Source organism: Carya illinoinensis, chromosome 11 (genome assembly GCF_018687715.1).
Source record: "Carya illinoinensis cultivar Pawnee chromosome 11, C.illinoinensisPawnee_v1, whole genome shotgun sequence".
NCBI classification, from domain to species: domain Eukaryota; kingdom Viridiplantae; phylum Streptophyta; class Magnoliopsida; order Fagales; family Juglandaceae; genus Carya; species Carya illinoinensis.
This window is the reverse complement of record NC_056762.1, coordinates 4598303-4612650: the sequence shown is the minus strand read 5'-3', so window position 1 is coordinate 4612650 and position 14348 is coordinate 4598303. Positions and strand designations below refer to the sequence as shown.

Genomic DNA, 14348 nt, shown 5'->3' with positions numbered 1-14348 from the left:
CTCTTATAAACTTGACAATGTCTCTTCGAATCTTTACAACAAACATATAATTACAAATAGAGAAATATTCTACTCACAAAAGAATTATACAAAAATAATCTCACAAATTTATATAATTTGATATGGTTTGTCGGTTTGTAAAATTATTTTTATTTTAAAATAGATTTAATGGATTATATAAAACTACGTCAATTTGTGAGATTACTTTATATAATTTCTTTGTAATTATAATAGTACTCTTGTAAATAAATGTGATCACTACTCAACAAACCATTCGAAATTGACTTGACCAAAATTGACTTCAGCTCAATTTGCTTATTAATGACTTGCTCGTGATCATAAAATTATGATTAATTATCAAACATTAATATAATTCGAACTTAGACGTGAAGTTATATTCAAAGAAAAAATAAGAGGAAACTATATTGTCTAAAGAGTAATGTTATATATAGTCATAAACTGTATAAGTGTTGTGCAATCATTTTGAAAATGAGGAGATTCTAATATTCAAAAATTTGTTATTTTTCTCGAAATTAAATAACTCAGTTGGAACTCATTCATAAAAATAGATATTATAATTCGAGAGTTTTGAACTTTTGTATGGGAATCCTTAAGAGTTTTGCTATATAGAAATAAAGTTGCGTGCTAATCAGTATATTAATATTGATTCCTTTATATTCAAAATTTAAATTAATACTATTTTTAATAAAATTTATTTTTTGATCTATCACATTAGATTTGTATATATATTAGTCTGTAGTTGTGCTTACAACTAGATTTTTCCATCCTTAAAGCCGCAGCGAGCATTGTGTCAGGCTAGGTTGCCTCTATCATGCACAGTGATATTTAGGATAGGTTTGGACAGCGAGATATATTACGAATAGTAGTAAAAAAAATAGATAAAAAATAATAATAAAATATTAAATAATAAAAAATAATAATTAATAATAATAATAAAATATGTAAAAAGTTATAATAAAATAACCAATAATAATGAAATAGGTTGAGAATACGTGAAGTATTGCAGTAACTGCTCTGTTATTCATTCTCATGAACGCCATAATTTTGATCACATTCTTTTTTCTAGATCAGTATATTGATCGATCGTACAAAAGTACGTGTACGTTCATTATTTTTTGAGAAGAATTCTTGAAGATAATTTATCAAAATAATATTTAGTTGAAAAAGAGAAAGAAAACTCGAGGTTTGCTGAGGAAATATTAGATCAACCACAGCACTTGATTTCTTGTCTCTGTCTGTCATTAGCACTGCCAGCAGAGAGTCAACCCAAGTCAATTATTTCACTTTTTCATTGCTTTGATGCTGCGTTTATGGGTACTCATGAGTTCCTAGGGTTCCCTCTATGGTGAGTCCCAACTGATCATTGAATTTTCTTTTTCTTTCTTTTTGTTCTTCAAGCCATTAATCATTCTTCATATCTTTAGTCGTGATTGTTGGGAGACAGAAAAAAAAAAAAGGGAGCAGAAAAGTAGGTGGGCCTAAAAGATATGAAATGCAGGAGGGACTCTGGTATGGAATAATTTGGAGGCAATATGACAGCAAAATGTCTTGAGAGGCCCATCAAAGGTTATGGTTGAATGGGCAAGGCCTCTGATTGTGCCCCAAAAAGCAAAGGATGGAAGTTGACCTCGTCCTTTGAGTCCCATCCCAGATGCAACTCAGTATTTTTGGATGTTACTCCTTTTTTCAGTGCTTTTGGAAATTAGTCCCTTGGATTGGAGTGACTGTTCCCCACAAATAATTGCCTGTTCCCCACAAATAATTGCCTCTTTGGATGCTGTAAAAGATAACCTACCCCCCCTACTTTTTGTTTTCTCAATCCCTTTCACATCTATCCTCTTCAATCTGATCTTCCTTTCAATAACAAACTCATTTCACTTTGAGAAATCTCCCTTCTCAGTTCTCAATATTATATACTACTCTCCTTTACTTTCAACTTTTACCAAGTATTTTGTAGAAAATATTCCAATAGTCGCAAGGAGGGAGCTCTCACAAATTCATCAACAAGAATTTTTATAGACTTGAAAATGGTATGTGAACCAAACTAGAAAATCAATTCCCTTCAATCTCTGGGATGATCAACATTACAGTACCCTCATTAACATGATATGGATAGCCGTTGAAGGATCCCAATGCATTTAACTCATAATTGGGCCAGAATTTCAGAGGAAGAGTCCCTTCCAAATGAAAGAAGTTCTTGGCAACAGTGTGGTCCATTGCAATCATTTTTTGGATTTCTACATACCCACTACTAAAATTGAGAAAATAGACTACTCCACACACACACACACACACACATGCTTGATATGTTGTTTGATCTTTTGCTTATTGTCCGCATGTGCTTGTTGTGGGAGCCTCTAGCAAGCAAGCATACACGGTAATGGAGTATGGGAAGGACCCAACAAATTAATGCAACTTTGGGCTCTCATAATCTTGAGTACTGCTCCAACTTCAGCCACTACTTATAATGAGATTTGGAGCTGTTTTTCTAATCATTATTCTGTGTAATTTTGGCTACTAGTGGAGCACTCATCAAAGAGTTTGTGATGGATACATTAATGCAGAAGATTTGGCTTTATTGCAACAAACGATCCTCAATCTTTAAGTGTTTTGATGCAGGTTTATGAGCACCATATATATAGCGTTCTGCAATGTAATTAAATGCAGTGTGGTCCAATTGCAATCGTTCTATGCAGTTAAATGCAGGAGTATTCATTGCTAATGCAGGGAATATGTACACCTAGACACACACACACACACACACAGAGTATATATAAATGTATGAATGGCTCAAAGGAGTTCTAGATAACATGAATGTGGTCCATTGCAATCATTCTAGGTAATTAAATGCAGGATTTTCGTCGTTCATGATTTCAACAAACATTATCTTCATATTAAAATAAATTCGAAAGTAGTATCACTGTTTCAAACTACTTTGAGTTTATGACAGGAGATTTTGCACTCAGTATTTTGGAGGATAACAAAGAGCAACAAGCAGAGAGCACGGAAAGAGCTGGTCTGCTTTAATTAATGGAAAATATTATCCATAAAGGCTAACACATTAGTACATATTAGCATATTTGAAGTAATTAAACACCAAGGAAAATAGTTACAACACACACTCGTATGGGATATGGATATATCACAAAAATCATTAACTTTCCACCATAAGAAAGCCTTCTTGTTGAGAATGATACGAAGAAAAGTACAATAAAAACAAAATCAATCATATACAAGCACAAGATTTATGTAGTTCAGCAATATGCCAACATCTGTAGAACTGCAAATGATTTTATGGTCATACAAAAATACAATATATATATATGCACAAAAGCCTAATTAGGATTATTAGCGGGTAAACCCTAATTAAGGGTTAGGTCGGACTGATTCAAGAGCTAAAATTGGGTCAAAAAGAATTTTCAGGAGTAAACCCCCATGAGGTTTGTCCATGTTCGCTTTGACTTAGACCTATAAAGCCTGTGTTCCATGGCCCAAACCTCATTGAAAATCCACTCAAAACCCACAACGAATTATTGTCTGATTGGATCATGAAATCAGGTAACTACAAAAAAATATGACTAAATATATTAGAAAATAAAAAAAGACATAAGCTAATCCATTCACAATCTTCTCAATTTTGCTTAGATGGAAAATAGCCAAAGTTTGCTTTGACCATCCACATCTATGGGGTGATGAATGAAAGCTTAGTCAATGAGATTATACATACATTATCCATACATTGACAGGTTCTTTTGAAGTTTAAATCCAGATGTGTATTGAGTTTTCATTAGGTCGTTAAAATGATTAGCTTCCTTTGAAACAGTGTTCATGATAAAAATACTATAATCACTTTTGATTTTGATTTTTTATTTTTTGTCAAAACATACAGAAACTAGGGTCATGAGTGACTCCCCTCAAGGTTGGTTGTCAATCATTCCAGCAATCAAACCCTGGTTTTAGATATTGTATGCATGAACTGTTCTGATACCAATCAATCGTTCTTACTGCGTAAATAGTGGAATTACTTAAAATATTTTGTTAACATCCAGATTATAAAGACATGAAAAAAATGTTTCATTCGAGACATTAGGTGTTCTAAAGTCCAGGGCTAAAGCTCCAAAACAGAATCGACAAAACTCTAGGGCAGAGGCTCCCAAACAGATCAATTTCTAGGTTTGCTGCTTTCTCTCTTTTGATTAGGGCCCGGTGTGCATGTGCTTGACAGCGTACCGTGCACTGTTAAGTTTAGGCTGGGGCCTAAAATACCCGTGAAGGCCTACAAAGTAAGGCAACGGCCTTTACTGACTTCCTTACCATGGAAAGAGCACTAGGATTCTCATAACAGTCACTCCAACTTTAACATATTTTGAGATTTGGAGCTTTATATTATAACTTTTCTGTGTATTTTTACTAATTAAGCAGAGAACTCGTCAGAGTCATTGGATACATTGGTAACAAAGTTCATTCGATTAGGCAAATGATCTATTATCTTGATCATAGAGGAAATACAACAAACTGTTGTACCTCACTCATTATGTTGCATGATACAAACAACGAAAAACACAAGGGACAAATCTCAATTGCCCCGGGTCACTTTGCAGCCGTAGGTCTTGAGTTCGAACCTTGAAAGTAACTTTCTCTCGACTATGGCTACGTGATTGTAATTTGGAGAATTGCCGAATTTGATAAATTCATTTCGGAGGGCAAGAAAGAGGAACATGCAAGACAGAGCACGCCAAGAGCTTCTCTGTTTTATTTAGTGGATAAATTGCCTAGAAATGCAAATACAATACAATACAGTGCACATGGGAAGTAAAAATGCAAGGGAAATAGTAACTTGAGAATTTGATACAACTGAGACTCATTATACGTCGACGGCAGGTGAAAAGTGAGTCTCAAAATTCCAGGCATGAAAAGATCCTTCAACAAAATCATAATAGCCACCCATTAACCGCAGTTTCTTGTTTGCAATCCCAGTTCGGACATATGGATAAGTCAATAAGTTAATCAGTGACAGCTTCACTGCCTCCTGCATAATATGTAAACATGACTATCATTAGCTTCCAACATGCACAGGAAAGCCTTATGCATAAAAGCAATGTTTCTCTTAATCCTTAATGGGGTTCATATGTCAATCATATGTCCCGTAATAGGTGTGGCTCGGATGAAGAACAGCATTCCTTTATGCATAGTTGAAGAGTTGTTATACTTGCAAGTCGGTCGGGATGACATACCCTCCACACTACTAACACGACAAGATTTGATTTGTAAAGAAATCTAATTTTAAACTTCTCTTACAGATCAAATCCTGCCATACGAAGTGTGGACTCTTGAAACAAGCATTTCGTATTCTCTTTTGGTTTTTATTTTTATTTTTGGAAAAATTGGTGGAGCTTTTGAGTTCTGATTAAGATATATAGCAAGGGGATAAAGCCAACCCGTTCACAATGTGCACATTGTTCCTCAATTGGCAAATTGCCATATGTTGCTCGGACCTTGGCCTTTGCAGGTTTACCGATTTTGACCCACTCGTCGATGAAATCACTGCACATATCAATCGATTTCATTACAATTTTAGCATAACCCTCTCCCTAATTTGTTTATTCTTCTTCTTTAGAACAATTTTCCAAAGAAATTACTTCAAATTTGAGATGAAAATTAAAGTAAAAACTCGTGCTTGTAGCCTTACAAAGGTGTAGAACCATCCTCAGGATGAGTCATAAGCCTCTGTATTCCACCGCAGCGACTATGTCCAATGATCAGGATATTTGGTACCTAAAAATTAAAAATAAAAAAGGGTAAAAAGAAAAAAGGACAAGTTTTGCAGAACCAAAAGAAGAAAATTGGGATAAATGAATGATATTTCACCTCAAGTACTGAGACAGCATATTCAATGACTGCACCAACTCCAGAATATCTTAGCTGTGCAGAAGCAATTGAAGTAAAATATATAATATACAGTATTTAGTTGAATAAATATGTTGGATTTAAGTAATTAAATTGAATGGGAAGTAGGATATATGTATATATATGAGAAACCTGGTCAAATGCAGGAACCAAGTTAGCAATGTTGCGGACCATGAAGGCATCTCCTGGTCTGAAGTTGAGGATAATAGAGGGGCTCACTCGAGAGTCTGAGCATGCAAATACCAGAAACTATATACCACCATAAAATTAAGACCAGAATTATTTAGGCTTTTGTTTATATTTTTGTGCACTTTAATTGTCTAACGGAAGCCTAGGCAGTACCTTAGGATGCTGTCTTTCGGCAAGCTCACGGTAAAATTCTCTATGCTGGCTGCAAAAAAAAAAAAAAAACCAATTAAAGAAAATTACAAAGATTAAAAGAGAAAAACAAAGAGGTAGATTTTCTGGTTGGTTCTTTCAAATTCAGCCTCTCTCAGTACGTACCAATATTGGCAATAATGATAATCTAGTTGCAGAGAGAGAGAGAGAGAGAGAGAGAGAGAGAGAGAGAAAGAGAGTGTTGCATGTCATACTCAAAGTTGGTGGTCTTGAAGTAATGAAACCCTCGTTTAATGATTTCAGCTGGGTCAGAAATATCTATCCGTCGTAATTCTGTAGTCAGTTTCTCAATTTTTTCAGCCACCTCCTCATTGGAGTCTTTCTCGCTGCAGCCAATCAATATATATAAATATATATATATATATATACACACACACACAGCCATATATATATCAAATGCACGCATGCGTATCAGTGTCTTCAAATTTGTTGAAAAGGTTGCAAATAATTAGGGAGAAGAATAAATAACATTTTGCAAATTCTCAACCTTGGCCTAACCAACTATGCATGACAATTGACAAAGATCGTATATATGTTTCTTTTGTCATCTCTCTCCATATGATCCAAAAGTTTTAAACTCAATCATATTTACATGAGAATTGACACTCACAAATGCACATAGGACAAAAGTTTTCTGAGATTCTCTGAACTATCATCAACTTCTCCTGTTTTGTCCTTTGAAGTTTACTGTTTACAATCTTGCCTTTTTCTCACCTAATTATATAATTATTACCTTGTGGAAAATTCTTAAACTTGCAGTCTATGGCAGATATTAGAGATTGTTGGGATGAAAAATATAGAATTACCTGAGAAACCTCTTCAGTCCTTCAACCGCAGCCTCCAATGACTGATTCCGAGCCATAGGTGAAGCTTAGTCTTCTGCAAATTCAGAAAAAAGAGGTAATTCTGTATCTTTGCTTGGTATATTGTAACATCTACAAACTTATCTCGTGGTTTATATTTTCAACAGAAAGCTCCATTCTTATGAGTTTCAAGGAACCAGCTAGCATTCACAAATATGTTCGTAAAAGGGAACTAATATTTGGAGATCAGACGTAACTGTCTAGAATGGCAATCGAAGTAAAGAATTTACCGAACATGTAATTGGAAAAACTAGAAATAAAGCATACCGATCTTCTTTATAAAGATATATACATCGAGAGGGGAATGAATTACAAAAGAAATAATATATGGACAGAAAATTTGGAAGGATTCTTACTTCAAAGTTCTGGCAAAGTTTGCTCCCTATAGTGACTCACAGCTAAATGGAAAAACAACACAAGACTTTCGATGCATCTTGAAGCGACTGAATGTCTCTATTTATAAGCGAAGTCTATGCATGCATGTTCATGCCTCTAATTAACATGCATGCATGCATAGCTTCCTCAGAAGCAAGCGTTATTCACGTGGAAAACACCATAACCGGTTAACTTTGTCAAGGCGACAGAGAAAAAAGAATTCTTTCTTTTGTTCTTGCAATTGCTGTCATACTCACGATATTGGGTTTGTTGAGTCTCATCTTTATCCTTGTGACGATCCCATTTGATGATCAGATCCTATAATAATTCGTTATGATATTTTGGAAGATTTTCAATCAAACTTGGATTTATAGGCCCAAGCCAAAGCGAACATGGACAAGCCTTGTGGGGTCCGGGGTTTCGCCGAAAAATCTTTAACCTAATTTGTGACTCGAGAAATTTTAGATAGAAACGTCATTGATATTTGCGTTATAGGTCGCTAGAGTAAAATTCAAGCAGATAATTCGCTACATCATGTCACTCGAGCGAATATTAGATAGAGAGTCAACTCGAAACTCACTGACATTCCACTTGAGTGAATAGTCCAGTTATAGTAAAATTAAGATTTCTGCTATATAATATTATAAATATATAATTACAATGAACAGTATGGTTGCCTAGAACATTGTATTTAGCTCAAACGTATATTTTATCATTCATTAAAATAAAAAAATTCTTTGTAGCTCTATTGACATAGTCACGTTGTCAAATCAGATAAATCTTTGAGTCATATGATTGATTTCTTGTTTTTAACTCTACCTTTTTGTCATGGTTTTTCAAAACTATGAAACAAACATGTCTCTCTATTTCTTGTTTATTAAACAGGTATCTGCCTTATAATTTCCTCTTTCGGTCGTTTCGGTGTGCTACGGAACTAATTATAATTCAGTACAATGTTTAAAACATTTACCTTCATTTTTGTCTAGTTCTCGACCTAACACCATCGTGCATGCACGAGTCTGCCTACTCCTTTGTGCATGCATGAGGGTGCCTACTTCTGTCCACCCTTCCCACCACGCGCAGGAAGAAAACAAAAAGTCTGCTTCTAACGTTGACGCGAAACTAGAACTGGCCGGGCAAAATGCATGGGATAATTAGGAAGGCACAATTCATTACCCTTGTATGTATAGTGGGAGAAATGCTTGGTACTGTTCCCATTTTGGGTCTCGAGCATTTCTACCGAGATTTTTTATTTATTTATTTACTTAGTGTTTAAGTAAATAATTTTTAAAAATGATGTGAATTTTTTAAAAATATTTAAGTATATAAAATAATTTATTTAAAAAAAAAAACATTTAACCTTATCGTATCCTCGCGCTACCTTTGTACGTAAATAATGGGTGGTTGGACCAATTAAAACATGGCCGGCCTAGGTGGCAATCCTAAGCTACATGCACCTATGCTCGTGACACCCGGCCACACGCGGCCAGATGGTCCAAGCAATGCCTAAGAGATCTCATGCCATTGGTCCAAAATACCTTGACAAATAATTAATTTATTTGATCAAAATTGAAAATATATTAAGTAAAAAGTTTAAAATTTAAGTTTGGGAGGAGAGTCAATTTGACTCAAAACCATACAAATATATATATATACATACATACGGTAAAATCTTGATACGCATCTATCTTAATTATATCTACACATAGAAGATTACGAAAAGATACCCAACGATAAAATTATAGGGACCATTCCCAAGATATATTGCATGATTGGAATTGAGGTGAAAAATATAGTTTATAATTTTAGTACTTATAACTTATAACTTATAACTTAAGTAACAAGTTCTATTTTAAAAGTTTATTTATTGTTTGGTAATTATATATTTAAAACATTTTTAAACATATTATATTTGTTTATAAAAAAAAATTTAAAAAATATTTTCTAAGGTAGAAATGACGATAATTTGAGTTTTTAAAAATTATGACTATATTATGAAAAGTTTAAAAATTAGTAATTATTTAAAAACTATATGGGCATTTTCGCCCATTGATAATTTTTTTTAAATTTAAACTACATTCCAAATTATTCGAAAAAAGTGCATATGAAAAAAAGCACCAAAATAATGTTTTTCTCAAACATATTTTTAAGTTTAATTGAAATAAAAAAGTACTTTAATATGTAATACCCAAACAACTTATTCTTTTCGTTAAAGAGCTTTTAAATTTATTTAAACACTGACTCCAAACACAATTCCAAACAGATCCATAAGTCCACTTTACCACTTCTTCTCGAGTGAAGAGGTGAGAGCACTAATGAGAAATAATTAGAAGGGAGCGGCACGGCAAATTTATTATTGAAAATTGTTAATTGTAATAAGAGAAAAATTTTTAAAAAAAAAACTTATTTTTCATGTGTTAGTTATTGATATATTAAGAATTATGTAATTTAAATTTTAAAAGAAAACAAATAAAATAAATGTTATACATGAAATTATAAATAAATATGAATGTTACTATATATAGTTATTTTTGTGTATTTTTTGTACATTTCATTAATGTGATTGGTCAAATTAATTATTTTATATTAAAAAAAGACACAAACAATCATATTAATAAAATATATAAAAAATATACAAAACTAACTACTTATATAATTTTTGAATATGAAAAAGGAAAAGTATAGTTGCAAGCACAATTGTGCACTAATCTGTATACTAATATGATGTGATTGGTCAAAAAGTAGATTTTATTGAAAATAATGTTAATTTAAATTTTAAGTATAAATAAATCAGTATTGATACATAGATTAGTATGTGACTGTATTTATATAAAGCAAAACTCTATTAAAAATGAGCTTTAAGTGTTCTTTTTGTAGTACAAAAAGCAAAAAGTTACTGCCTCAATGAACTCATAAAGGGGCCGGGCCGGCTAGCATTCCAGCCTATGTCCATTCTCCAAAACTGGAGGAGGCCAGAGGAGAGCGAGAGACTATTTTATGTAAAAAAGGCCTAAAGAGAACAAAATCTGGCCCAAGACAACAAAATAAATATATTGGATCTGGATTAAAAATTAAAAATGGAATTCGAATTTGACATTGTCAAATAAAACTTGAATTTTAAAATATTTAAATTTTTTAGAAAAAAATTATACGAATAATAATAAATAGGGTAAAATTTTGTTTTATATATCCATTTATATATCTATTTATTTTTTTATTTAAGACCCATATTAAGAATTTCTTTGCCTTTATAATTTTTATAATATTTATTAAATATTAGAAGTTATTTAAAAAAATTAATATCATTAATAATAAATATTATAATTATATGATTTTTTTTATTTCCCTAAAGGCGGTGGCACTCTCACTGATTATGATTTATGATTAAACTTCTTCTATTTAACAGCTTTATACCACACAATTATTAATGTGAGTTTTAATTTTTTTTTTATTTGAAAAATCTAATTTAGCAGCTCTATATCACATATTTATTAAAAAAATAAAAAAAAGATGTATAGTATAAGAATATTAAATAGAAAAACTCTTTTATTTATTTCCTTAATATATATATATCAATTTTGTTGGTACAGTCACCGAATACAGTCACAGGGGAGTTAGCTGAATATAATAATGCCACGCTATTGAAAAAAAAAAAAAAAAGAAGAGAGAGAAATAGAATACTGAGCCCCCGCTTTTCTTTCCTCCCTTGCTTTTCCACTCTTAAACCCTAAAAAAATTTACCTCGGATGAAAATAGGTCCACCCCACAAACCTTAGAAACCCACCAGTTCACACACAACCAAGATTTAGCAAAACCCAATTCACCCATGGCCGCATTATCCATTTCTGAGCACATCGTTGCCTTAATCTTTCTCATTCACACGGTTCTATAATGACTCAAAAATGGAGTCCAAAATTGCTTTGTATGGGGATGCAAAGGTTGTTGATGGCGGCTTTCAATTAATTAGTCTAGCGAGTTCAAGTGCTGGATGAGTTATGTACAAGAGCCCCATTAAACTTGTGGAAGGTAACTCTAGAAATCTAGTTTCCTTTTGACATACTTCTCGTTCTCAATGTCTATAGGCAATGGTGATTTAACTTTCCTTATGGTTCCAAGTGGTTTCAACATTAGCGAGCTTTGCAGTACTTCATCTAGACTTTCCCTAGGATCTAGGAAGATTAAAATTAAAGTTGTTGCTATCAAGTTTTATACTAAGGGATGATACTGATGGTTTGGTTCAGAATCACGTAGGAACTGGTGTAGGTAGTTTTGTATGAATGATATTTAGCAATGCGTCAGCTTTAAGTCGTAGTATTTGAAAAACCAGTGCTTTGGATAGATTTCAAAGGACATTTTGCTCAAAACGGTGTGTCGAGGCTTTTATTTTGCCACATCAGCTCCCGCTTACACCAGGTGACTAAATGTAGATTTTTTCTATATGAGTAAAGCTTGGGGCCAGATGGGTGTGAAAAATATTTTCCCACTGGCCAATGACAAACAGACATGTATGTGTGAAAAAATATCATTGACATGCACCTGCATGTAGACGCCCGGCTCTTTCTCGAGTCCATCTTCACCCTTCCGTCTCCCTCCCATCTTCACTCTTCCTCTTATGCCCAACCCTCTCCTTTATCTCTCTCCCATTTGTGATGCTCCACGACAACAGACCCACGTCGAAGCTCTCTCAAGCCCATCTGCACTCCTACATGCCAAAGCCCTCTCCTTTCTCTCCCTCCCATTTGCACTCTGTTGGGGCAAACAACTTGAAAATCTTCAAGACTTGGCGGTCGAGAATTAATAAGATCTTAAATTAGATGTGTTGCACCTAAAAGAAACTAGGAACCAGAGAAAAGTCCAAGCGGGCATGAAACTGGGTGAGATCTAAAAATAGCCGTTGGAAATTTCTATGCTAAGCTATAAATTATACTGATGCAAATAGATCTGCTAGGAAGGCAGATTTTACTCCAGATGCCTCGAAAGAGAAGTAGTTGAGATCCTAATCCTTTGATCTAACCGAGCAAACTCCAACAAAGGCAGTCAAAGCAGCACTTACATCAATGACATATGAGATTTATTCATTGGTATGCATTACATGTGAATTTGCCATCAATCAATGATCAGAATGCTAAGTGCTGCATCAAGTGGTGGTTAGGACCAAATCAACGATAGACCTTTTGCATTGAGCCCAAGCTGAAACTTCAATGATGAAAATGTCATGAACTTTGCTATTCACAATAGAAATCTTAGCATTGGGTTCGGATAGAGGAGCCAACTAGACAAATTATCTCTATCCCTTAAAAGTTATAAAGAAGTGCGTGGGATCACTGTTATTAGTTTCACTTTCACCATATGCACAACTTGCATGATAATTAACAAAATCCAAGGTCTAATAGTTCATTTTTTTAAATCTACCAAGTATTCCTCCAATGAAGTGAAACTTGCCTACCAAAAGCTTAGAGCCAAACCCTACCAAAAGCGTGGAGCGTTGCAGATGGGAGGGAGAGAAAGGAGAGAGCTGGGCAAGAGAGGGAGAGGGAGAGTGAAGATGGGCTCGTGAGAGGACTAGGAATCTATATGCGAGTGCATTTTGGTGATGTTTTTCACACCTACGTATTTGTTTTTTATTGGCCGGTGGAAAAATATTTTTCACACCCATATGGCCCCAAACTTTACTCTTTCTATATATCTATATATCTATTATATTATAATAAGTATCTATCTAACTACTACAGTAACTTTTCTTATTTTTTTGTCAACTTTTTTTTTCCCGTTAACTTTTGTTTTCTTGTTAATTTGATACCTATTATTGGCCTTAATTATTTTATTTGCAATAGATCAAGATTGTTTATTGCATTGGGAGAAGAGAAAGATGGATGCATGCACAAAGTTAAAGTTGAGAGAAAAATATATCTTCAATTGAAGCCTTTTCTGTTTGATGGCCAATGGGTAATAAAAAATAATAAAACAATCTCTAGAGATCTTATGAGCACGTTCTCCTGTACATTGGGTCTGCATGCTTTGTGAATAGACAAGTCTTTCTTTCTAATCATCATTTTCTTTAATTAAATTTACTACTACTTTTTCAAAATTATAATTTTTAGAAGAAGACATTTGCTAAGTAGGTTGGTCATAGGTGTACTATATGCAGTTTTTTTATTTCAAAGTTAATCAACGTGCATGTTGAATGCATGATGCAGAAAAGAGGTAGGCAATAAAATAGACAAGAGTAAAAGCTAAGTCACTCTCTCTATACTACTTATCAATAATACTCATGAAGCCGACAATAATTTATTTCATAATTAAGCAAACACTTCCACTAATTAAAGAATTAATTTGAATAAAAAACTTATTAAAGAATTAATCACATTTTTTATGTCCGTAATGTGGTGTGTAGTTGTGATCTCTTAAAAATATATTAGCTTGAAATAATTGAAATAGTCTAGTAAGTAAATATATAGTCTATTCAACTTTTAATCAAATAGAAAAATTAAAATATAAATAATATTTTTGAGATCAAAAGTCATTTGATTTATTGAAGTTGACTAGACTAGCTTATATATGCGACAAATTTTGTCAAGAATTTCATGAAATATTATTGGTTTTATTGGGTTTCAAGGTTTTATGATTTCTCTATAAATTCATACACATAATTAATGTTAAAACTGATTAATTTTGGCATTCAATAGAAATCAATATGTAATTCATATACGTGCATGACACCCATTGATGATGTGTACGTGACAACATATATAAACTGCAAACATTGTTAATAACTAGATGTAA

At 33.1% G+C, this 14348-nt stretch overlaps 1 protein-coding gene across 1 annotated transcript; it reads right to left on the bottom strand.

The window, feature by feature from the left end:
- Nucleotides 1-4749: 4749 nt before the first annotated feature.
- Nucleotides 4750-7788, bottom strand: LOC122280355 (carbonic anhydrase 2-like). The gene is made up of 9 exons (XM_043091210.1): nt 7547-7788; nt 7134-7206; nt 6522-6653; nt 6271-6319; nt 6061-6177; nt 5890-5943; nt 5711-5796; nt 5460-5565; nt 4750-5050 (listed from the first exon to the last, which is right to left on the bottom strand). The coding sequence occupies exons 2-9, from the start codon at nt 7187-7189 to the stop codon at nt 4886-4888; spliced, it is 765 nt and encodes a 254-aa protein (XP_042947144.1). The 5' UTR covers nt 7190-7206; nt 7547-7788; the 3' UTR covers nt 4750-4885.
- Nucleotides 7789-14348: the final 6560 nt, after the last annotated feature.

Coding starts and splice junctions, on each gene's coding strand:
- LOC122280355 (XM_043091210.1), bottom strand. CDS start 7,189: ATGGCTCGGAATCAGTCATTGGAGGCTGCGGTTGAAGGACTGAAGAGG. Junction 5,944..6,060: donor TGGTTCCTGCATTTGACCAG/GTTTCTCATATA, acceptor GCTTCTGCACAG/CTAAGATATTCTGGAGTTGG. Junction 5,566..5,710: donor GAGGATGGTTCTACACCTTT/GTAAGGCTACAA, acceptor TGATATGTGCAG/TGATTTCATCGACGAGTGGG.